The following is a 26020-nucleotide window of genomic DNA, read 5'->3' as shown; positions in this document are numbered from 1 at the left end:
TACATTTTTTTTTTTATTTACATTCATTCACTGTACATCATTATAGCATACAAAATGAGATTTTTCCATTGAGAATACACTGTATATTGGCTCAATCAAGCACATCAACATATGTGTTATTGTCAACAAATCATTTTCCATTTCTTGTTTTCTGTATATTTTGCCTTTTTTCCCATCCTGGATTCCCTATCTCACCCTCTGCCATCTCCCACCCTCCTCCCACACTGTGTCTGGTATCTATTGTTGCTTTCTATGCCTCCCCCATTTTATTGTTTCACTAAATATCTTAATAAATCTAAATATTTTCAATAGCAAGCACAGCTGATATGTACATATCCATGAACACAAGACTGACTTTAGGCATAAACCTCAGTGAATAGAATGAACATACTATAACGTAGCACCTAACTAGGGCTATATAGCTTAACTGCAGTCATCAAATAGGTATTTCTAATGCCTTTTTTTTTTTTCTTCTGAAAATTTTTTTTTTTTATTAATTTACATTCATTCCCTGAGCATCATCACAACATTCTAAATGTGGTTTCCCATCTAGAATATACTATATAGTGGCTTAATAATGCATGTTATCATCCATAATATTCCATTTCTACTTTCATATATATGTTTTTTACCCCATGTCTAGCCCTCTGCCCTATTCCACTCTCTTATTACACTATCTCTGCTGTCTACAGTTGTTTTCAATCCCTTTTCCCCCAACATTTCGTTGGTCACACAATATCATAAGTAATCTAACTACTTTCAATAGCAAGATCAGCCGATGGTTTCAAGAAAAGCAGTTTTGAACTGGTAAGGATATTTCTTTGAAACTTAAAGCCTAGAAACAGGTTAGTATTCTGTTCAAATAGTCGGAACATGAATCTATTGATAGCTGAAGACAGGACAAAAGTCCTTAAAACCAGACAACAAAGCTTAGAAGAAAAGCAGCAATATTTTAGTCAAGTCGTAGAATACTGTTTCATCAGTTCAGTCTCATGTACTTAATCTTTCTTCTGTATCTGTTGAGGTTCGATGTTCCAGATTGAAATCTGGGATGTAATACTCAACTCCAGCTTTTGGCCCTACAATTAAGTTGCCCATTTTCTTAGTTTCTGAACTCTTATTTCTGTGTGTCTGCATTTAATTTTACTGACATAGCACTCCCTTAAGAACTTCTTGGAGATCCGGTCTGGTGCTGGTAAATTCTTTCAGGTTTTGTTTATCTGGGAAAGTTCGTGTCTTTTCTTCCCAAATGAACGATAACCTTGCTGGGTACAGAATTCTCGGTTGAAATTGCTTTTCCCTTAATACTTTGAATACATTTTCCCATTCTCTCCTCGCTCTCATTGTTTCCGATGAGAGGTCTGCCGTTAGTCTGATGGGATACCCTTTGTAGGTAACTTGCCTTTTTTCTCTTGCCAGTCTTAGTATCTTGTCTTTGTCTGTGGTTTTGGTCAATCTGGCTATAACGTGTCTTGGAGAAGATCTTCTTGGGTTGATTCTATTTGGGGTCCTCTGTATTTCTTGGGTCTGAATCTTTGAGTGCCTCTCCAGGTTTGGAAAATTTTCTTGTAAGATTTCATGGAATAGATTATCAATGCCCTTATGAGTCTCTTCACCTTCTGGGATGCCTATTATCCGGATGTTTGGACGTTTGATGGTATCTAGTACTTCTCGCATATTATTCTCAAATTTTTGGGCCATTTTCTCAGTCTTCGCGGTGGATTTTTCTAGGCCAACCATTTTCTCTTCTACATTAGAGATTCTATTTTCTGTATGATCTAGTCTGCTTTTAATACTTTCAAGGGAGATTTTGACTTCTTGTATTATAGCCTTCATCTCTAACAGTTCCATCTGATTCTTTTGTAAAGTGTGAAATTCCTCTTTTAGATCTTGCATGAATTTCCTTACCTCCTGGAACTCTTCAACTCCTTTCTCCTTTCTCTTCAGCAGTTCCTTGTCTCTCTTCTCTTCCATCTCTGTTAGCTTTGCCATTATGAATGTTCTGAATTCTTTATCAGACATTTCCATGATTTCCATTGAACTGTGTGTGGATAAAGAGGAGCTATCCTTTTCCCGTGTGGGAGAGGTATTTTCCTGCTTCCCCATATTTCTTGTGGTCCTGCAGCGATTTCTAGTCATCTGGTGGATGGTCGGTTTCTTCCCAAACACGCGAGTTTTGGATGCTGGAGGCCCCGTTATCAGTGGGGGATCTTCCTTTCTCCCCAAATGGCTAGATCACAGGAGCCATGGAGCTGTCTGCCTCTTGAAGAAGGGCTGTTCACGCGAGTTTTGGATGCTGGAGGCCCAGTTATCAGTGGGACATCTTCCTTTCTCCCCAAATGGCTAGATCACAGCACAAATCTCTCTTAAAAAAAACAAAAAAACAAAAAAACAAAACTTCAACTATACCAGCAAAGACCATTTTTTTCATATAGGATCATTTGATGGGGGTTAGACCTTGGATGTATCTTTTTTGGAATCACTATTTAGCTTACTACATAGACAAAAAAGAAAGAAAGAAAGAAAGAAAGGAAGGAAGGAAGGAAGGAAGGAAGGAAGGAAGGAAGAAAGAAAAAGAAAGAAAGAAAGAGAAAAAGAAAAAAAGAAAGAAAGAAAGAAAGAAAGAAAGAAAGAAAGAAAGAAAGAAAGAAAGAAAGAAACTTGACCTAGTTTGTGGTTAAAGTTAAGCATTTCCTAGGGAATCAGCAGCTAGCATAATAGCTATGTCGCTGGACTCCCACGTAGTTGACCGTGGTTCGTGTCCCGGACCCGGTGGCTTAAAACTCACACCGGGTGCATGTGCGTGCGTGCCCAAGATCCCAAGAGGAGAATGGAGGAGAAGGGATTGCGGTGTGACCATCCCCCCGGGGGGTGATTTCTCACTTTCTGTCTCTATGTCTCTCTCTGTCTGGCAAGCGCGCGTGCCCTATAATGAAAACCTCTCCAAAAAAAAAAAAGTTAACCATTTCCTAATGTATTAGTAAGTGGAGGAAAAACAATTCACTAGACTCTATCTAACTATGAACCTATTTAGTAAAATATGTGTGTATCTGTATGTTAACGTATAAATATAATTCTTCTGGGTAGAGTCACTATAATTTGATTTTTACTTTTTTAAAAGAATTATTTTTATTTAACTTTATTTATCTCAATTTTATCAGACAGGGACAGAGTGAGAGAGAGAGGGAATGTGAGAAAGCAAGTCACCAGGTCCGGGATTCAAACTGTGGTTGGCCATGTGGAAATCCAGTACCCTTAACCACCACACCACCTGCCAGCCCCTTTTGTTTCTTTTACCTGATGGTAGTGTTAGATTATTTTTAAAAAGAATTATTTTATTTAACTTTATCTACTTTTTTTTTTTTTAATTTGAACATAGAGGGAAAGTAAGAAAGCCAGGTCCGGGACTGGAACAGGGACTCGAACTGGGACTCAAACTGGGACTCAAAGTACAGTCGGCCATGTGGAAGTTAGATGATTTTTTTAATGCTCTTTATTATTAGGAAAAAAAAACACAGAGCAGGGCAAACCAGTGGCATGGTTGTTAAGGCCATTGTGTCCCACATGGTTGACTTTGCTGTTCCAGTCCCAGACCCCAGATTAATTAGTTTTGTTTTTAATTGTCATACTGGGGAACTAGAATTGATCTAAAAATTGTACTTGGTTAGGTATGAGTGTCTTGAAGTTTACGTGATAAAAAGTACTTTGGAGAAACAAAGCATTAGGATTAATGAAATCACCAGGAAGTGAACATCATCTTCTGCTGTGAACTCATCCATCAACAGATGGTGCTAGCTCATCTCTGGTGAGAGTTGCCCTGGTCTACTCTTTCTTAAAATGTAGCACAACATTGAAGATGACACCTAATGTGGGATTTGTATAGAATGTGATAACCTAAAAAGAAGGCTGACGCATAATAAATAAAGTAAAAGTGTTTTATTTGAGTCAGGGCTTAAAACGAATTGTACAGAGGAGGAGCAAACTTCTGGTTTCCCATACATGAACTCATTGAAAGGGTGACCAAGAAGCTGATGTTTGAAAAATTAATTAGTTACATTTTAAAATTGACTGGGGGTGAGGGGTGGAGCCAGCAGGTGGCATGGTGGTTAAGGTACTAGACTCCTATATGGCTGGCCAGTTTGAGTCCTAGATCTGGCAGTTTGCTTTCTCATTTTCTCTCTCTCTCTCTGGTGAGTGCATGTCCCCTATTGCAAATTGAAAAAAAAAAAAAGTTTAAAAAGTAAATAAAGTGTACCAGTGGACACATGAACTCATGAGAGACAGAGACAAAGAGAGGGAGAAAGCACCCCACATGGGACATCATCATGCTGCAGTCCCTTTTCCATTCCTCTTTCCTGTCAGGATTTTGAGTACACAAACACATGTGTCCAGTGTGTTTCTTAAGCCACTGGGGTCAGGACCTGAACCGCATAGTTGGCCATGTGGGATCCAGCTCCTGTAACCACTAGGCCATGGGACCAGTCACAAAACTAGTTTGTTCAATAAAGAGAAAGAGCAAAAGAGGGATGGTTACAGGTAGTTTATCAGAAGTTTACACTGGTTTATTTAAAATAATGCAGGCAACTGACGTGCCATATCTTATTTACATCAACTCAAGAATATTATGAAGAAGAAAGGACGGTAGTCACATTGCAAACTTTATCATCCTTTTGTAGCATTACAGCTTGTATATAGCAAACTGAAACATGCCTTTTTATGGGCGGCCCCCCTTAGCCTAGTGGTTAAGGTAGCCAGAGCCCACATAGTTGACTGTGGTTCAAATCCAACAATGTTGGCTTGAGGGACACACCAAATATGTGTGTGTATTTGCATGCCCAAAGTCTTAACAAGATGGAGAAATGGAGGAGAAGGAATTGCAGCATGACCACTCCCCCTTAAGGCGTGCTTTCTCTCTCTGTCTCTGTTGATTGCATGCTCCCTCTGTCAATAAAAAAAATAAATTAATGCCTTTTTGAACAAAAACCATGAAGGGTGTGGGATATAACCAAAGTCTCAGGCTTATGCTGTACCAAAGACTTTAAGGTTTAAATGGGCCTGTATTCCACAGATTGCTTTTCTATACTTCTTTCATAAATGCGTTATAAACATTTTTTAATTGCTTCTGCACTTTGGTTTATAAAACATCATTCCACACAATCTAGTTGGAGAATCTTATGAATATAATCTCTTCCACTCTACTCTAGCTGTAAGAAATTAAGTAAATGGGGTGCCGGCAGGTGGAGTGGTGGTTAAAGGGTGTTGGACTCCCACATGGCTGACCGTGGTTCAAGTCCTGGACCTGGCAGCTTGCTTTCTCACTCTCTCTGTCTCACATTCTGTCCCTCTCTGGTCAAATTAAAAATAAATAAATAAAGTGAGTGGTGGTTAAATGGTGTTGGACTCCCACATGGCTGACCGTGGTTCAAGTCCTGGACCTGGCAGCTTGCTTTCTCACTCTCTCTGTCTCACATTCTGTCCCTCTCTGGTCAAATTAAAAATAAATAAATAAAGTTAAAATAATTCTTAAAAAAAAAAGAAATCAAGTAAATGTTCATTTGTATAATAGTAAAGTAACTAGGAGAGATCAAACTAATATAACTCTTTCAGAAAAATCATCTTAGAGAAGGCCTGTCACTTTACCTATACATTCCCTAAACTGAGGCTGGAGGCGAATGTTTCTTCTTATTTTGTCAAATGTGTAGTGTTTGCCCACTGTGTGTTAAGAATAATATTAGGAACTGGGGAGAAAAATAGAAGTTGTGTTCCTTAATCCTCAAGGAAGTAGTCCGGTGTTTGCTAGATTTAAGTACATTATGTTTCCTACAGGGTTTTTATCATAAAGATGTACCTCTTTACCGTAATATGCGCATGTTAAATTCACTCACTTATATTTAAAAAAAAAAAAGAACTCTCACCAATATTAACTTTAAAAGTTTTTAAAAAAAGAAGGTAATCATTAGAAAATATTTTGGGGGCAGCAGATGGCATGGTGGTTAAGGTGGACTTCAACACACCATGATTCAAGACCTGGACCTGGCGCTTGCTTTCTCAATTTCTCTCTCTCTCTCTTTTGTATGTCTGTCACTGGTGAGTGTGCATGTTCTATAGCAAGTTAAAATAAATTAAATAATTCTTTAAAAAGGAAAAAAATTAAAACATGTAACTTTAGACAATTTTATCTACAAATGTTCTAAGGCTGAGGTGTGCTCTTTATGAAAGGGAAGTTAGCCACCCAATAGAGAGATGTTAAAGACATACTGGCACTAAACTAAAACTTTCTCTCTACTGTGACGTAAAATATTAAAAAGGGAATAACACTCATACTATACAATTCCATATTCAATGCTGTGTCAGCGTGACACATAAAACTATAGTAACACCACTGGTATGTATCTTAAATTTTGGAAGATAGTTTTGCTAGAGATACACACAGATGTAGACAAATCATTATAATACAATTTCATTAATGCTACATATAGGTATTTCAGAGTATTATGGAAAACAGAAAGGAAACAGATTAGTTCTCTGTGATGGAGGGAGACCTGGAGTTATTTTAAAGGGTATCAATGCTTGAGGTATGTATTAAAGGATGAGTGTAAATTCACTTAGGGACAGAGCAGGACAATTAGGCGGAGTAAACTAGATGAGCTTGTGTGGTTGGTGGTGGGAGCAGCGTGGTGTTGTTGGACTAGGCAAGGAAGAGGAATGCTAACGAGGTTGGAATGGAGATCTGCAGCCCAGTTTTGGGAGGCTGTGCATGTATATGATGCCAAGGAGATTTAGCTTTATTCTTTCGGAAATGGAGCTCCATCAAAAGTTTTTAAGCAGCAGATGAAGAAGACCAGGTCTGTGTTTTATAAGGATGATTCTGATAGAATAAGGCAGATGAATTGGAGGGAGTAGAAGAGATTGGTACAAGCAAATCAGTTAAAAGCTCTTGCTTGTTATATATATATATATATATATATATGTGTGTGTGTGTGTGTGTGTGTGTGTGTATATATATATATGTAAAAATATAATTTTTTAATGTGCTGTAGGGCATGTGACTCATGGGAAAGAGAGAGAAGGAGAGAGAGGGGGAAAATGAAAAAGCATCACCCAAGGAGCCTGACCATACTGTAATCTCTTTACCTCCATTTTCCTCTTGGGATTTTAGGCATCCACACACACATGCCTGGTATGTTCTTCAAGCCTCCAGGTCTAGTACTCAAATCGCATAGTCAGCCATATGGGATCCAACTGCCTTAGCACTATGCCACCTGGCTGGCTCTGTGATTCAAAAACACCTTTAAATAGTATTTCTGCCCAGCTGCTTTACTGGTAACACAAGTCCACTGCAAGCCATATACCCAGCAGCAGGTTTGGATCCCTGAGTAAGCCTGGGAAAATGTGACAATTGTGCAGGTGTTCACAACCCTGAGGTGATGGTGTGTGTGTGTGTGTGTGTGTGTGTGTGTGTGTGTGTATAGTGGGGGGAGTCATGGCTTGGTGGGACCCTGTTGAGTCTTTTTCTCTCTCTTGCTCACACATGTGAACACACACACTGTAAATGATAAATAAGTAAATTCTTAACTTTGTCCACTGAGAAGGCTTAGAAAAAGTGACCTGCCCAGTAGCATCTGGCATGCCTTAGATACCAGACTATATTCCCTAGATAACATTTCTTAAGAAGAACCCCAGCTCGTGTGTCACACTGGCTAAAGTCTCTTTACAATCTAAATGATGTATAGTGATTAAATGTATAAATTAATAATGAAAATTAATTAAAAATTATTTAAAAAAGAACCCAAGCTTGTTGGAAGAATGAATGATTCCAGGTCTGGCACAGGAAATATACAGAATTAGCTTAGAATATTTGTCCTATTGGAAGGAAGCTGTCAAAAGCTTTTGGGGTCATATTAAAAAGATTCCAGCAGCCAGCAGGTGGCATGGAGGTTAAGTGCTGGATCTTACAAGGCTGGATCCCACAGTTGAGTCCCCACCCGATGGCTTGAGAATCATGCCAGACACATGGGTGCACTGCCCAAAACCCTGAGAAGAGAGTGGAAGAGGAGGGATTGTGGCGTGACCATCTTCCCTGGGGAGTGATTACTCAATTTCCTTCTGTCTGTCTTTCTCTGTCTCTCTCTGATGAGCGCATGTGCCCTGCAACAAAAACTGAACGGGAAAAAAAAAGATTCCCAAAACAACACTGACTAAAGATGGGACAATTTGAGGATCATGAAAAATAATAACTTCAGTGAATTAAAACATATCAGATGGCAAGGCAGCTAGATCCCACATGGCTGAATTAGCAGTTTGAGTTCCAGACCCCATGGCTTAAAAAACTCCGGCATATATGTGTATGTGTCCAGAATCCTGAGGGAATGAAGGAGCAGGGACTGTGGTTGGCCATCCTTCCCAGGAGGGCTTTTCCACTTTCTTTCCAGCAAGTGCACATGCCCTATAGTAAACTGAAAATCAAAAAAAAAAAAAAAGAGAAAAAAAAGAAGGGTCACTAGTCAATTATGGCAGTGTACTTTTTGAAATTATTGTTTATTTTTTAGTTGTAGAAAGCTCATGTGCTCACCACAGAGAGACAAGGAGACAGAGAGAGGGGGGTAGAGAGTGAAAGAGAGTAAGAGAAGGAGAAGGTACTACCCAATGATACTACAATCCCTTCTCCATTTCTCCATTCTATTGGGATTTTGGGCACACAGACACACGTTTGATTTGTTTTTCATATCGCTAGAGTTGGGACTTGAACCATGATCAGCCATAGGGCCAGCCACTAGGTCATAGGGCCAGCCTGGCAGTACCTTTAAAAAATTGAAACTGTCTTTTCTCTTGACTAATCCACTGATAACCTGCTTAGGTGGCCTTTGGGGAATGATTACAGGTGTAACTGGAGAGGTCTCAAAAGTTTGTTATGAGCTGGTGGAGACATGGTTACTAGGCAAAACTTTGTGTTAGTTTTCAAATGCACTGAAGAGGTTTAAACCACTAGGGAATCTGCTTCAGGCTGGTCCTTTGGAAGCCACAAGGGAGAGTGGTGGAGCTATGGTGGAATGACAGGACTCCACCCCCTACCCCCAGCCTCCAACTAGAGTCAGTGGTGTCTGAATGTATCCCCCACCTTTTGGCAGGTCTCATAGTTGTTCAGTCTTGTCTAATTAACTAGAAACTGACTGTAGTGAAATGGAAAATGCTACTTTCATAGACACTGGCTGTACTAATTAAAGAGTAATGTCACTCCCTTGGTTAGCTGGCTCTGTTCAAAAGGAGAATGCAGGAGGCCGGGTGGTACAGAATGGTGAAACATGATGCTCTGTGAGGCTGACACGTGTGTGTGTGTGTGTGTGTGTGTGTGTGTGTTTGTGGAGGAGGGAGGTTTCCAGGTTCATAGCTGGAGAACTTCTTGAATAAACAAGTGTTTCAAAATGTCTTACTGACCAAGACACAGCCTTAACAACTGAGTCATGTTTAGCTCTATTGATTCAGTGCAATTTATTTCTAACTAGTTAACACCTATTTTTTTTTTTTTGAGAGGTTTTTGCTATAGGGAGCGTGCACTTGCCAGAAAGAGAGAGACAGAGAGACAGAAAGTGAGAAATCACCCCCTAGTGGGGAGGGCCATGCCACAATCCCTTCTCCATTCTCCTCTCGGGATCTTGTGCACACTTGCACACGTGCCCAGTGTGATTTTAAGCTACCAGGTCTGGGACTCGAACCGTGGTCTAGGAGTCCAGCAACATAGCCATTATGCCAACTGCTGGTCCCATCACCCATGTATTTTTTAACATATATATCTGCATACTTTAATTTATAAAATCATTTTTAAAAAATAGTCTATATTAATAGTTTCTTGGACTAGCCAGTTTCATGGTGGTTAAGGCAGCTAGATCCCACATGGCCAACTATACAGTTAAAGTCCTGGACCCAACAGCCTGAAAAATATGCTGGATGTGTATGTATGCATGCCCAAAATCCCAAGAGGAGAAGTGAAGGAGAAAGGATTGTGGTGTGGTCATCCACTCTGGGGAATGCTTTTCACTTTTTCTCTGTCTAGTGAGCTCATGGATCCCTATAGCCAAAAAGAAAAAAAAAAGTCTATAATTTCTTTTTTCTTTTAATTTGCCAAAGGGTGTATGTGAGAGAGAGAGAGAGAGAGAGAGAGAGAGAGAGAGAGAAAGCTTCCCATAATGGAAGCATGACCACACCACAATCCCTTCTGTATTCTTCCTTCTGTTGGTATTTGGGACACATACACACACGGGCCCAGAGTATTTTTAAAGTCACCCTGGCTGGCAATTGAATGACGATCAGTTACATGGGATCTGGCTCCCTTCACCACTAAGCTACAGGGTTGGCCCAAGTTGATTTTTTAAATGAAGCAATTGCCTTTGTTTGTGTTGTATTAACCGAGACTGGATGATTTATAAACAAAAGTTTAACTGGCTTACGATTCCGGTGGCTGGAAAGTCCAAGAGTATGGGGCCAGCATTTGGCCTAACGTGGCTGAGAGAAGTGGAAAGGCCCGTGGGTGTGTATAAAGACAGTGTGGCAGACTGGGCTTGCTGTATTATACCCCCCTATTGTGGGAACTGATACAGTAGTGATGTCCTCTTTCCCAGGAGATGACATTAATTTATTAATAAGGGATCCACCCCACCCCAGGTAACTCCCATGGGCTCTATCTACCTCTCAGCATTGGTGTATTGGTGTCGAGTTTCAGCCTAAGTTTTGGAGTTTTGGTGAGGACACTCAAACCATAGCAGAGATGTAATTCTTTTGCATATGTAGGTCCTGAATCTACTGAAGCTTTACTAATAATTGTGGTTTTGGATACCATATCAACCAAAGTTAACTAACAAGCCCTTATGGAGTTTTTTCATTGATTTAAAAATGTAGAATGAAACAAATGGAAAATTTTTTTGAGAGAGAGCTTTTTGGTATAGGATGTGTGCACTCGCCAGAGAGACAGAGAGACAGTGATAAATCACACTCCCAAGGAGAATGACCACACCTCAATCCTTTTTCCTCCATTCTCCTCTCAGCACCTTGGGCATGCACGCACACGCGCTGGCATGATCTTTAAGCTGCCAGGTCTGGGATTCGAACTGTGGTTGACAACATAGGAGTCCAGTGACATAACCATTATGGCATATGCCATCTGCTGGTCCCACAAATGGGGATTAGTACTCAAAATTTTTAAAGAAGCATAAACACTTCATAGAAAGAATTTTGGGGTTGGCCTTAGGGCTTAGTAGTTAAAGGAGTCAGATCTCACATGGCTGACTAAGGTTTGAGTCCCTGCCCTGGTGACTTGAAAAACATGCCAGACATGTGTACATGTGTGCCCAAAATCCCCAACAGTAGAGAAGAGGAGGAAAAGTGATTGCATTGTAACCATAACCTATTAGGAGGTGCTTTCTCTCTCTCACTCTGGCTAGTGCATACTCTGACACTTAAAAAAAAAAAATTGGAGTTTGGAACTGGAACCTAACTTCAAGTCTGTGAAGTTTGTTTATTTCACAGCCTTAGGTATTTGAAGATCAAATTCTGTTGGATTAGCAGCTACGATGGATGATCCTATTAAGCAGTGCTGAAGCTCAGGTTTAATATGATCTTTCATAAAACTAATTTAGCCATTAATGGAAACAAATAGGTTAGTAATGAATTAGCACTTTTGGCTTTTCTTTATATGTGTTTAGTTTGTTTTCTTAGACTTCACTTTCAATGTGTAAACCCTAAGCTAAAAACGTATATTATCTCTTTTTATTATGCTTATTGAAGACCTAATTTTTAAAATAAAAAAAATTATACCAGACTGTAGCAATGTAAAAATGTCATAGTGTAAGAATACAATTACTACCATAACAGCCAACAGCTAAATCTTAGCCATTACGAGTTAAGCTAGGAACTATCCCTACAGTTGATTATCATTCCTCATCCCCTTATAGCCTGCAGATCACGTGCTCTCAGAGAAATGGAGACATTTGAAGACTTTGAGTGTTTTTGTTTTTGTTTTTGTTTTTTAAAGAGACCATAGGGTGAGTGCACTCACCAGAGAGAAAGTGAGAAATAACCCACTAGGGGTTGGGTATGGCCATGCCGCACCTCTATTTTCCCCTCGGGATTTTAGGTATACCCACGCACATGCTGGCATGAATTTTAAGCTGCTGGGTCTGTGACTTGAACTGCAGTCAACTACATGGGAGTCCAGCAACATAACCATTACGCCATCTTTTTGGTCTCATTCAGTCTTTGAGATTTTTGCTGGCACTTCTCTGTAGAATCATCTAGCATTGCTCCAGTTTCAATTTAATCAATTGTCATAGGCTTATTTTGTGTCATATTTACAACAATAAATATTTTAAATTGGGGCCAGATGGTGGTGAAATGAAACACGGTGCTTTTTTTTTTTTTTTTTTTTTTTTTTGTTTTTTTTTTTTATGTGCTGTGTGCTCACCAGACAGAGAAAGACAGAGAAGCAGAAGCAAGAAATCACTCCCCAGTGGGGATGGCTATACAGCAATCTCTTCTCCTCCATTCTCCTCTTGGGATTTTGGGCATGAATGCACATGCACCTGGCTTGAGTCTCAAGCGTCTAGGTCCGGGACTTGAACTGTGATTAGCCATGTGGGAGACCAATGGCACAACCAATACGCCATCTGCTGGTCCTGAAATGTGATGCTTTGTGGGTCAATTCCACATGGGATTTCAAGTCCAGAAACCTCCTGAAGTATGCCAGGTACATACATGCCCACGATCCACGGTTGGCTAAAAGCTGGAGGTGGATAGTGTTCAAACCCTGTTGGGGGTATTGTTTCTCTCTCTCTGTCTCATAGAAGAAATAAATAAAATAAACTTAGCCCAGTAGGCTGGTGGTTAAGGGAGCCAGATCCCACGTGGCCAACCTTTGTTTGAACCCTGGCTCTGGTGGCTCAAAAACACAGGGCAAATATGTGTGCTTGCCCTGCATTCTGACAGGGTGGGTGAATGGAAGAGAACGGACTGTGGTTTTAGACATGTCCCATTGAGGGGTGTTTTTTCCCCCACTCTCTCTTTCTGTATCTCTCTCTAGGTGCATATGCCCTCTGGCAATTAAAAAAAAGAAACTTAAGAAAACATTTACGGACTGGCAGGTGGCTTGATGGTTAAGGACGCTGGTCTCCCACATGGCCGATGGTGGTTCGAGTCCCGGGTCTGGCAGGTTGCTTTCTCACTTTCTTGCTCTCTCTCTTTCACTCTCTCCCTCTCTGGTCAAATAAATAAATAAATAGATAAATAAAGTTAAGTAAAATTAATCTTAAAAAGAAAAAAGCCTATAATGCACATGCGAACACAGGCTTTAATTATCAATGGCTGTTAAATCACTAGGTAAAAGGCTAAAAAAAAATTTTTTTTAATGTTCACTAGTAAGAAGGATTACATTGGCTTATCTATCTTTTCTGATTAGTCAGAAGATTCCAATAATTTCTCTTTCATTTTTTTGGTCTCTCACTTTGTAGCAAAGGCAGAATCGGAAAAGTACTTCATATGGAAGACAGTCAAGAGTGTTGTATTTGTATTTTCCTAATGCATTTCATTAGAAATTTCTACTTTGTTCTTTGCTGTTGTCCCTCTAATTGCCAGATGTTTTATTTATATATTTTTAGACTACACATATTTTTATTATTAACAGTTCTTCTTACCACATCCTTGATAAAATTTTCTTTCCATACAACACCTTAAAGATTTTAAGCACCATGTGGCTATCTATGCTATCCATTTCTGCTAGCAACTTTGAACTATGTCCTGCTAGCAACTTTGAACTATGTAATATGAAATGACGGGGTTGTTTGAGAAATAAATCCTTTATGAAGGTAATTATTAGCTTAGCTGCAGTGGTGCAAACAGTGAAGCTCAGTAAAAGTCATCATTAACTAGGTACTGTTAACTTGTAGTCATTAACTTGGTATACACATGGCCAAAGTGCACACACTGCTTGAGAGATCAGTGCAGGAATCTCTTAAAGTCTCTCAAGCACTGTACAGGGCCCTAGAGGTCAGATCAATGGGGACGGGGAGAGCCTACTCTTTCTCCAGACACCTTACAGAGCTGTAACCTTAGGAGAGAGGTTTTCTTGTCTACCACAAGCTGGGCTACACCTTTGCAATGTTGTTGTGTATAGGCCCTGGGGAATCAGGGCAAAGGAGACGCCTGTCCTCTGAGAGAACCTCCTGTCCTCATTTCCAGGAATGGCTGTGGACAGCAGAGCAGCTATCTCACTGCCAAAGGGAGTGAAGCCAAAGGGAGCTTCGAGTCACTGAGTACCAGAACATTCAGGGCTTTAAAATAGCTGCCTTTGCTTTGCAGGCCACTTGGAAAAATCAACACAGAACCTGAAACAAGTTGTAATAGGACATTACCCAACAGAAGCATGGATCTGCCAGGCATGATTGCTCATTCTCTTCATTTCGTTTTCCATGCTTACCTCCCCAGCTTAAAATTTTCCCTGGATGGTTTAAAACTCCTCCAAGTTTAGCCATTACACATAGAAGAATGTACAGATGCACATTCTTTAGTGCCCCTGCTAGTCTGCTCTTGGATGCCACATGCACCTGTTCCCCACACACCTGATGCATGGCCATCAGCTTGCCCCTCATTCTCCTTTCACTCCTATTTTGTTTAATGACTTACCAACCTCCTAGCTGTTACTACTAGACACCTCTGTTATTGTTCCTCTTTTTATCCACAGCACCCTTCTCTCTCAAACACAGACATTCAATCAGATATCGAGTCTGTCCACTTCTATCTATAGAATGTTTCTGGAATCCTCAGACTTCGTTGGAACCTATCAACCTGTGTCAGACCGAAAGCTCTGTTTACTATTCATCCTCCACATAGTCATCAATTGTTCTTGTAGAACAAAATTCCATTCTTAACTTTCTTCTGCTTAATTACATTAAATAGTTTACTAATTTAATAAAGGGCTTTTTTCTTTTCTTATGTTTTAGATTTTTCTCATAGGGCACAGGTACTAACTTACTAACTGGAGAAAAACAGAGAGAGGGAAAGTGAGAAATGACCCTAGGGGGTGGGGTGGTGGTGGCCATGTTGCAATCCCTTCTCCTCCATTCTCCTCTCAGGATTTTGGGCATCCATGCACATGTACCTGGCATGATTTTCAAGGTGCCAGGTTCCGAACTTGAACTGTGTTCATCTATGTGGGAGTTCAGCACTTTAACCACCATACCACTTGCAGGTTCCAAAAAGATTTTTTTTTTTTTAAGTTTATTTATTCATGAGAGAGAACAAGCATGTGTGCAAGAGAACTTTGACAGAGTCTTATTATGCCAGATTTCCCTTCTCCCAGCCCTCCAGCTTGTCAGGATCTTAGGCTCTGTGTTGCCTGGTGTGCTCCAGGGCAACCAGCAATACAAACTCTGATTGGTCACATGGCTTCCAGCACTGCAGTTCGGCTTTCTATCACCTGTGCCACCAAGCCTGGGTCAAGGGATAGAGTTTTAATTCCCTAGCAGTGTGTATAGCTCCTCTGTGTTCCTTCACTGCTGACCAAAAGTCACCTTCCACTGACCTACTCTCTTAGTGCTCTGCTTTCTGCCATTTGACAACCACTAGTTCCAACCCTTTAGCACAGATTGATTTCTTCATGTGCTGTCTAGTGCAAAATACATGTGTATTTCAGCTAGAGAGCTTTCTAAACGACCAATATACTAGAGTGTCACTGCATTTTGCTTATTCTGCATGCTGGCAGTGGCAGCCCCTAAATCACACATTGGCTAGCATTTCATTCTGGAGCAAATTGTTTAGGTTTTATTATTATTAATTATTATTATTATTATTAGGTTTTAAATATTGTTAAACTGAAAACATAGTAGTCAAGGGCCAGCCAGTGGCGTGGTTATTAAGGCAGCTGGATTCCACATGACTGACTGTGCAGTTTGGGTCCTAGATCCAGCAGATGAAAAAACACACCTGGGGTGTGTGCATGTGTGCATGTGTACATGTGTGTGGGTGTGTGGGTGTGTGTGCCCCAAATCCCAAGAGCATGGAGAAGAAGAGATTGCAGCATGGCCATTTTCCCTAGGGGGTCATTTCTTTCCCTCTTGCTCTCTTTTGGTCTTTTTCTGGCAAGCACATGCACTCTATAGCAAAATTTAAAAGAAAAAAAAATATGAGGTTAGTGTGAAAGTAATTGCAGTTTTGCGTTGTTGAAATTTGCCATTTGATGTTGGATACATTCTTAAATAAATGTGGTTATGTTATACATTGTTTTAATGTTCAATTCTTGTTTGATTTTTTTTGCTAATGGCTTATTATTTGCTGTTTATTCTATTTGTATTTTAGACCATGGAAATGATGTCCGAGTAATTTTCTTGTTCCACTTCAAAATGGGTTGTAAAGCAGTGGAGACAACTTGCAACATCAACACCAATATATATAGTGCTGTGGTGGTTCAAGAAGTTTCTCAAAGTAGTGGAGAGCCTTGAAGATGAAGAGTGTAGTGGCTGGCCTCTGGATGTTGACAACAAGCAATTGAGAGTAATCATTAAAGCTGATCCTATTATAACTACGTGAAAAGTTGTCCAAGAACTCAATGTCGACCTCTTTGGCATTTGCAATAAATTGGAAAGGTGAAAAAACCTCGTTAAGTGGGTGCCTCATGAGCTGAAGGACAATCAAAAACAAACATCGTCATTTGAGGGCCAGCAGGTGGTGTAGGGAGTCAGGCGCTAGATTCCCACATGGCCGACTACAATTGAGCCCTGTACCTAGCAGCTTGAGTTCACACCAGGCAAGTGTGCGTGAGTGCCCAAAATCCCAAGGGGAGAGTGGAGAATGGATTGCAGTGTGGCATCCCCACTGGGGGGTGATTTCTCACTTTGTCTCTCTGTCTCTCTCTATGTCTCTGGTGAGCATATGTTCCATATAGTAAAAATCTCTTTAAAAAATAGTCATTTTGAGTGCCGCACCTCCTCCTGGCCTTAGGCGTCTTGTGTCTAGGGGCGATTCTGGCTATAGCCATCGCTACTGCGATGGGCAAAACTGCTGACTCTTGGGGCCCAGGAGCCCGACCAGACCCAGTGCGGAGCTTCAATCGCTGGAAAAAAAAAAAAAAAACAGCCATAGGCAGAACCAAAAGAAGCAGTTGAGGAAACAGCTGAAGAAGCCAGAGTGGCAAGTCGAGCGCGAGAGTATTAGCCGTCTTAAGCAGAACTACAAGAAAATAAATGTAAATGAAATTTCAAGATTTTCTGATTTCCTCTTGTCAAAAACAAAACAAAACAAAACAAAACAAAACAAAACAAAAGGTTGAAAGGTTTGCAAGAAGCCCAGTATCACCAGAGATAAGACAGAGGGAAAACGAGAAGTCACCCCCTCCAGGGGTGATGGCCACCTCATCCCACTAGTACCTGCTAGTTCCAGAATCAGTATTTGTTTTCTCTCTTTAATTTTGAAGACTCTAGATTCATAGACAAATTACAGTGATAGGAAGAGTTCTTATATACTCTTGACCTAGTTTTTTTCTGTTAACATCTTATTATAACTATGGTTGCTTTGTCAAAACTTAAATTAACATTGGTACATTGTGTAAATTAAGTCCCAGACTTTATGCAGGTTTCACCAGCTGCTCCACTAATCTCTTTTTCTGTTTTAGGATCCAGGCCAGGATACCACATTTCATTTACCCTAATGTATATTTTAAAAATTCAAATTGCATTTTCCTTTTTTAGTTCTTGATGAAGCAGATAGAATCTTGGATATGGGCTTTGCTGATACTATGAATGCTATTATTGAAAATCTTCCCAAGAAACGACAAACTTTGCTTTTCTCAGCAACACAAACCAAATCTGTAAAGGACCTTGCTCGCTTGAGTTTGAAAAACCCTGAGTATGTCTGGGTTCATGAAAAAGCAAAATATAGCACTCCTGCCATTTTGGAACAGAACTACATAGTTTGTGACCTGCAGCAAAAAATAAGAATGCTGTATTCCTTTTTGAAAAGCCATCTGAAGAAGAAGAGTATTGTATTTTTCTCGAGTTGTAAAGAGGTTCAGTGTACCAAGTGTTCTGCTGACTGCGTCCTGGTATTTCTATCTTTGCTCTCCATGGTCGACAGCAGCAGATGAGAAGGATGGAAGTCTATAATGAATTTGTCTGCAAGAGAGCTGCAGTACTCTTTGCTACTGATATTGCAGCCAGGGGTCTGAATTTCCCTGATGTAAACTGGGTTCTTCAGTTTGATTGTCCAGAGGATGCCAACACATATATTCATAGAGCAGGGAGAACTGCCAGGTACAAAGAGGATGGTGAAACTTTATTAATTTTTTTTGAAATCAAGGAATCATTGAAATTTGTCTTACCTAATATGAAAAAAGTTTATAGGGATGGTTACTGAGAAAAATGTAGAACTTCTTTTTGTGTGTGGTACTTAGAAATTCAGTTAAATGCATGTGGCAGTGCTTATTTGAGTTTATATCTACTAGGTGGCAAAACTAATGTACTAGAAATAAATATTATAAGTGATGTTTGTAACATGAATGTGTAGTAAGTCTATTTTAATATCTTGTTCTTGACAAAAATAAACTAGCCACAAGAGACAGCTCCCCAGCCTGTCTACTTGCTTCAGTCTGGATAGATCCTAACTTCTTCCACACAGTCCCCTCACATGTATTACTCCTTTTCCTTTCTCTCGGTGTTGTTCACCTTTTCCCAGTGTTCTTAATAATTTTGTACTTGTATTTTCATTTAAAAGACCTCTCACTATAAATGAGTTTTCAAACTTGTGATGGGAAAACTAGAACAACTTTTATCTTTTTTTTTTTTTTTTGATAATTGGGTTCCATCAGTATAATAACACTGACAATTTCCCCCTGTATTGAATTTAAGGAACTTGAGAGCAATTTACTTTGTGAATCATATTTTATTTTGCTTTATTTTTGAAATGACATAGATTTTTGTTTTCTTTGCAAATAGTTATGGTCCTAAAAGTCACATACAGGCCCATACCAGAATAGAAGGCTTCTAATATGAGGATGTCAGTTAGAGGGGTACCTGTTTAGGTCTAGAAGTGAAACTCTTATTCATCAGCTAATTTCTTAAACCATGAATTCCCTTGTATTTCATAGACCAAAGATGAAGAAGAAGCCTTTTTGGATTGGAGTGATGATGATGATGGTGGATTTGATCCAAGCACACTTCCTGATCCAGATAAGTACAAAAGCTCTGAAGAATCAGCTAGTGAAGATATGGAAAATAAAATAAGTGATACTAAGAAGAAGCAGGGAATGAGGAAAAGAAATAACAGCGAAGTGGAAGACGTGGGACCAGCAAGTCGTAATAGAAAGAAAGAAGGCCAAGTGGGAAAGCCTAGAGCCTTTGGATACAGGCCTGTCCTTAGCAGAGGATGAAGAGCTGGTGTTACATCTGCTTAAAAGTCAAAGCTAAATACCTCCTACATCTACCTTCTCCTTAAAGCCTCTGGTTATGACTGTGTGTGAAAGAAAGAAGATGAAAGCCAATTAACTTTGGGGCACTTAGGTACCTTGAGTTCCATACCCCAAAGACACCTTCTCTGGACAGAAACAGCCAGATCTCTAAGCCTCTGTCACGGGACTTGTTTTGCACCATTACAGAGCATACTCAGAGTGAAGGGATATTTACAGTTTCCTGATCCCATTTTCTGGCATGTGCTCTGTTAGGTTTTATCCTTGGGCTTCTACACTCATCATCGGAAATTCTTTGTTTTACTGGCAAGTTCTGGAGCTTTTGTTTTCATCCTGTCTTGCTTATTATTACAGAAGTTTCTATGTTACCATTAAACAAAATTGTTCATAATTTTAATGTATTTAATATCTCTAAAGAGACCAAAAGCTTGTAATGTATGGTGTGAGGTAAGCTTTTTTTTTTTTTTTTTTTTTTAATACCCAAATAAGTCTAGCTGCTGCTTTTTGCAGTCAATGAATTGAGAGACAGAGGATGGAGAAAGGAGTTTATTATTTCTGTAACCAGTTACAGGGAGACAACCAGTTAGGACCTTCAAACTATCTTTTTTTTTTTTTGAGAGATTTTCACCGTAGGGCGCGTGCGCTCGCCAAACAGACAGAGAGAGACATAGAGACAGAAAGCGAGAAATCACCCCCCAAGGGGGGATGGTCACGCCGCAGTCCCTTCTCCTCCATTCTCCTCTCGGGATCTTGGGCACGCACGCACACGCGCCCGGCGTGAGTTTTAAGCCACCAGGTCCGGGACACGAACCGCGGTCGACTACGTGGGAGTCCAGCAACATAGCCATTACGCTAACTGCTGGTTCCCAAGAACGAGTATTTTTGAATTGAGATGAATAATAAATATATTTCCTATAAAATTTAAAAAAATAGTCATTTTGAAGTATAGTGTTCTCTTATTCTATGAACCATTTCTCTTACAGGAGGGATTTTCCTCACTTAGATTGTGACGTGCAATGAAAAATGAATTTTTTATGACAATCAGTGACCAGCTCAGTGGATGGACTTCCCAAAGCCAAAATTGCACCAAAAAAGGTCATAGTTACTGTTTGGTGGGGTCTGATCCACTATGGCTTTCTGAATCCCAGCAAAACCATTACATCAGAAGTGTGCTCAGTAAATTGAGGAGATGCACCAAAAACTGTTAATACCTGCAGCTGGCATTGGTCAACCAGAAGGGCCCATTTCTTCTCTATTACAACACCTGACTACATGTTGCACAGCCAACACTTCAAAAGTTGAACAAATTGAACCATGAAGTCTTGACTTAACTGCTGCGTTCACCTGATTTCTTGACAACCAACTACCACTTCTTCAAACATCTCAATGACTTTTAAAAATTTATTATTTATTTATTTATTAAGTCATTCACTGTACATCGATACAGTATAAAAATGAGATTTTCCATCCAGTATACATTGTGTATTTGCTCAATCAAGGATATTACCATACATGTTATCATCAACAAATAATTTTTTATTTCTTATTCCTTATATATTTTGCTTTATTTTCCCCTCCTTGGTTCCCTCTCACCCTCTGCCAACTCCCCCCCTTCTCCCACACTGTCTCTGGTAATGTACAGTTGTTTTCCATACCTTTTTTTTTTCACGTTTTATTGATTCACTAAAGATCTTAATTAATTGAAAAACTTTAAATAGCAAGCACAGCTGATATATATGTATTTATGAATGTATGTCTGAGGCATAAACCTCAGTGGGTAAAGTGAACAAACTATAAAGTAGCACCTTGCTGGGCTGTATAGCTTACTGCATTGATTAAGTAGGTATTACTCGGTATTTTAATGCATTTTTTTATTTCAAAAAATAGTTTTAATAGATAAAAATAAAAAAATATTAAGAGAAATTTGCTTAAAACTTAAAGCCAGCAAAAAGGTTAGGATTCAGTTAGGTATACTAGGTAGATGAATATATCAACAGTTCGAGAGAAGACAAAAATTCTTAAATATGCAAATTAAAGCATTGAAGAAAATTAGTAATGTTTTAGTCTAAAGTAAAAAAAATCTATTTCACTAGTTCAGACTCACATAATTAATCTCTCTTCTATTGAATTTTCAGTGTTACTGTGGTCTGATCTTTCCATTTAAACTCTGGAAGGAAGTTAACATTCAATTCCAGACTTGTCCCTACTGTTAGGCTGGCCATTCTCTTGGTTGTTTCTTGTACTATTATTACCATATATCTCACGCTAGCTTTTTTAGTATAGCACTCCCTTCAACACTTCTTGGAGAGCTGGTCTGGGGTTGGTAAATTTTTTTTTTTTTTGGGGGGGAGAGGTTTTTGCTATAGGGCGTGTGCGCTCGCCAGACAGAGAGAGAAAGAGAGACAGAAAGCGAGAAATCACCCCCAGGGGGGATGGCCATGCTGCAATCCCTTCGCCTCCATTCTCCTCTTGAGATCTTGGGCACACACTCACACGCTCCTGGCATGAGTTTTAAGCCACCGGGTCCGGGACGTGAACTGCGATCGACCACGTGGGAGTCCAGCGACATAGCCATTACTCTAACTACTGGTCCCTGGTGTTGGTAAATTCTTTCAGGTTTTGTTTATCTGAGAATGTTTTTGTCTTTTTTTCCCATATGAAAGATAATCTTGTTGGGTATCGTATTCTTAGTTGAAATTATTTTTCACTTAACACTTCGAATATATTTTTCTATTCTTTCCTTGCCTGCATTGTTTCTGAAGAAAGGTCTGACATTAGCCTGATGGGATGGATATCCTTTGAAAGTAACTTGCCAATTTTAGTATCTTGTCTCTGTCTGTGGTTTTGGCCAATGTAGCTATGATGTGCCTTAAAGAAGATCTTCTTGGGTTGATTCTATGTGGGGTCCTCTGTATTTCTTGGGTCTGGATATTTGAATGCTTCTCTAGGTTTGGAAAGTTTTCTCCCAGGATTTCATGGAATAGATTATCAATGCCCTTATTAGTTTCTTCACCTTCTGGGATACCAATGACCAAATGTTTGGGCATTGAATGGTATCTAGTATTTCTTGTATGTTATTTTCATTTTGGGGGGTTAGTTTCCCAGTCTTTTTGGTGAATTTTTCTGGGTCAGAGGTTCTATCTTCTACATCTAAGATTTGATCTTCTGCATGCTCTAATCTGCTTTTGATATTTTCAAGGCAAGTTTTGATTTCCTGTATTACAGCCTTCATTTTTTTTTTCTTTTTTTGGAGAGATTTTTGATATAGGGTGCGTGCGCTCGCCAGACAGACAGAGACAGACAAAGAGACAGAAAGCAAGAAATCACCCCAGGGGGGACGGCCACGCCGCAATCCCTTCTCCTCCATTCTCCTTTCGGGATCTTGGGCACGCACACACACGTGCCCGGCATGAGTTTAAGCCACTGGGTCCGGGACTCGAACCGAGGTCGACTACGTGGGAGTCCAGCGACATAGCCATTACGCTAACTGCTGGTCCCCCTACAGCCTTCATTTCTAAAAATTCTGTTTGATTCTTCTTTATGATATGTATCTCCTCTTTCAGATCATACAAGAACTTCCTCACCTTCTGGAACTTGGTGTCTCTTCTCTTTCATCTTCTGGAGTTTGCTGTCTCTATTCTCTAGCATCTGTTAGCTTTGTCACTATGAATATTTTAAATTATTTATCTGACATTTCCATGAGTTCCCTTGTATTCTTTGTGGAGGAAGAGGAGTTATTCTTTTCCTTTAGAGGAGATATATTTTCTTCGTTTCTCATATTTCTTTTGCCTCTGTGGTGGTTTCTGGTCATCTGATGGATTATGTTTTTTTCCTATTTCTTGGAGTTAAATCTGAGCAATCAGAGGAATGCAGAAGGAGGTGACCTGCAGTCTGATTCCTGGCTAGAATGGGAACAGGATGGTGAAGTTGGGGCAGAGAGTCTTCAGTGGTCAAAATCCCTGAATGGGGCTGCTCGGAACTCAAATATAGATGGCTGCTGATTGAGTTATCCTGACTGCTGGCTAGACTGGGGAGCAGGAGGGTGAAGTCTGGGCAGAGAGTCTTTGGTGGTTGAAATTCTTTATAACTTTTTTGCAGGGAAAATGCTTCCACAATCAGCAGGATGCAGCAGATGTTTTCTAAGAGTTTGTCTAGTCCTGAAGCACAGATAATCATGCTACAGGAATAAACAAACTTATTTCTCATTGGTAAAAATGTTTTGATTGTAATGTTTTCTATTTTGATTAATAAAGATGTGCTTGAGCCTAGTTATAATGACTTGAAACTCATGGTGCAAAACCACAATTGCTTTTGTTATCAACCATTTATATAAACATGTGTTCTACTAATTTTAGTAGGCAGCATTGCTGCAGTAAAATTTATTCAAAATGAGTAATTGTCATGAGATCTGTTATGAACAGATAAACTATAGATGCATTTATGAATTTGGGTGTCTGTTTATATAAGCATGGTAGCTAAAAACATGCCACTGGAGCCAGACTCTGGCTTCTCCCCTACTTTGGGTCTACTGCTTTCTTGCTGTGTTATCTGAACATTCATCTGTAAAATGAAGATAAATAATCACATTAGCAGCCTTGTCATTTGTGTGAGGATTAAATGAGTTAATACCTATAAAACATTTATGTCAGTGCCTGGCACAGAGTCAGTGCTGCACAAATGTCACTTATCATATCTACTCTAACATGCCTCCCTCCTTTTTTTTTTTTTTTAAGCTAACTGAGCATAATAACATTGAATCTCATAGATATAGGAGGGTTTTTTTTTTTTAAAGAGATTTTTTGCTACAGGGTGTGTGCTCTCACTGGAGATATAGAGACAGAGAGACAGGAAGCAAGAAATCACCCCCTGGGGCATGGCCATGCCACAATTCCTACTCCTTCATTATCCTCTCAGGATTTTGAACACACATGCAACACATGCCTGGCATGAGTTTTAAGCTGCTGGGTCCAGGACTTGAACCCAGGTCGACTATGTGGGAGTCCAGCAACCTAATTGTAACACCATCTGCTGGTCCCACAGAAAGGATTTTTATTAGAAGTATACCAGAGTAAGGTCTATTAATTATAACCAAGGTGGGTTCAGAAATTTAATACCACATTTGTTGCCAGTAGGCTTGGATTTTTAGTGTGTTAACTTAAAAAAAGTGCTTTCAGATTAGAATGTGACATTTACTCTGGCCTTGTTATCATATAGACTAGTACAAACAGTAGTTGATAGTTTCAACTATGTTAGCCCCCCCGCCCCATACATTTGGTTTAGTACATGAGTATATTGTGTTCCACTTAACCTGATTGTGACAAATGAAGGAAAGAGATGGTAGAGAGTATGAAGAGCAGGTGAAAGCTTTGAATATGTGGAAAACCTCAATATAAGCCTGTGCAGTGTTATTAACAGGTGTATCAACAATTTTTCTGACTTTGTACTTCACTGTGGAGAAAAACAAGAGTATGACATCTTGAATTTCTTCACTGGGTAATTTAAAACACCAGCTGCACCTATCATTTTACTTAAATTCAGCATCAATTACAATTACAAATCAATCTAGTCATATGTTCCTTTTCAAAGCTGTTACTATTCAAAACAACTGTTGAAATCAACAAAGCAATATGAATATTTATTACCATAGTCTGTTATCTCTGTTTTTTAACCTCATTTTAAATTCTTACTTTTACTCTGTTTAAGTAGACTACAATAGCAGATTCATATGAAGGACTTACTGTATAGCCTTGAACTAATCTACACATTAATAAATTTTTAATGAGAAAACTGTACGGAGTAGTTACAGTTTTTATTAATAGATAAAACCATCTTAAAGAGAAGAAAGTAGGGTAATACCGAACGTGTGTGTGCTTTGTACAACATGTATACCCCCTTACTCCCATCCCCTTTTTTTAGCTGGGGTTATCTACACTCGCTGAAGACGACTAAATTTCACTTGGTCTTCTTTGGCGTCTATGAACAAATAAAACTATCCTCATTCTGCTGTCGTAAGAACCAAGTTACAAGGGAAAAGTAACAATGATTTTAGAGCATGACTGAAAAGCCCGGGCAGACAAAGATTTGGAAGAGAAAAGACGGGTTTGGAGCACGGTCTTCGCTTTGCCCCCGACCCTGTCCCGGGGCAGAGCACCTGCCAGGGGGCGCGTCGGGTCGCGCTACCCGCGGGGCGCTGGGGGCCGGGCCTCTGCGGAGCTGTGCGGCCTACTGGCGTACGTCCCCGGGGTTGTCGCGACCGCTTGGCGATTGCGCAGGCGCGGAGTCCGCCACTCGCGAACCTGAGAGCAAGCCGAGTGCTGTAGTTAGTGGGCTCTGCTCATGATGAGACCCGGTGAGGAGCGGCCCTTGGAGGGGGGCGCATGCCATGGCGCCTTGGAGCTGGAGCTGCTAAAGCAGCGCGCGACGGAGCGCATCGACGAGGCAGCGGAGCGGCTGGGGGCGTTGAGTCGCGCCATCTGGAGCGAGCCCGAGCTGGCCTACGAGGAGCATCATGCCCACCGCGTACTGACCGAGTTCTTCGAGCTCGAGCCACCGGCCTCGTCCTGGGAGGTGCAGCCGGACGAC

At 40.1% G+C, this 26020-nt stretch overlaps 2 protein-coding genes and 1 pseudogene across 4 annotated transcripts in view; 2 read left to right on the top strand and 1 right to left on the bottom strand.

Annotated features, from left to right (window-relative positions):
• Positions 1 to 10834, bottom strand: part of SRSF12 (serine and arginine rich splicing factor 12) — a 28037-nt gene extending 17203 nt beyond the window's left edge. The window contains exon 1 of the mRNA XM_014590436.2: positions 10684 to 10834. Coding sequence (XP_014445922.1) covers positions 10684 to 10834 — 151 coding nt within the window. The remainder of the gene's footprint in view (positions 1 to 10683) is intronic.
• A 3010-nt stretch (positions 10835 to 13844) lies between these two features.
• Positions 13845 to 19859, top strand: LOC102497155 (putative ATP-dependent RNA helicase DDX10; annotated as a pseudogene).
• Positions 19860 to 25624: 5765 nt separating this feature from the next.
• Positions 25625 to 26020, top strand: part of PM20D2 (peptidase M20 domain containing 2) — a 48600-nt gene continuing 48204 nt past the window's right edge. For all 3 annotated transcript variants that reach the window (XR_003550522.1, XR_003550523.1, XM_027774505.1), the window contains exon 1: positions 25625 to 26014. Coding sequence is in view for 1 of the 3 variants with exons in the window: in XM_027774505.1 (XP_027630306.1) it covers positions 25775 to 26014 (240 nt within the window). In the remaining 2 variants the exon portion in view is untranslated. The remainder of the gene's footprint in view (positions 26015 to 26020) is intronic.

The sequence above is a fragment of the Tupaia chinensis genome, unplaced genomic scaffold (genome assembly GCF_000334495.1).
Source record: "Tupaia chinensis unplaced genomic scaffold, TupChi_1.0 Scaffold000444_1, whole genome shotgun sequence".
NCBI classification, from domain to species: Eukaryota; Metazoa; Chordata; class Mammalia; order Scandentia; family Tupaiidae; genus Tupaia; species Tupaia belangeri.
The sequence above is the reverse complement of the archived record's forward strand: the minus strand, read 5'-3'. Positions and strand labels throughout refer to the sequence as shown.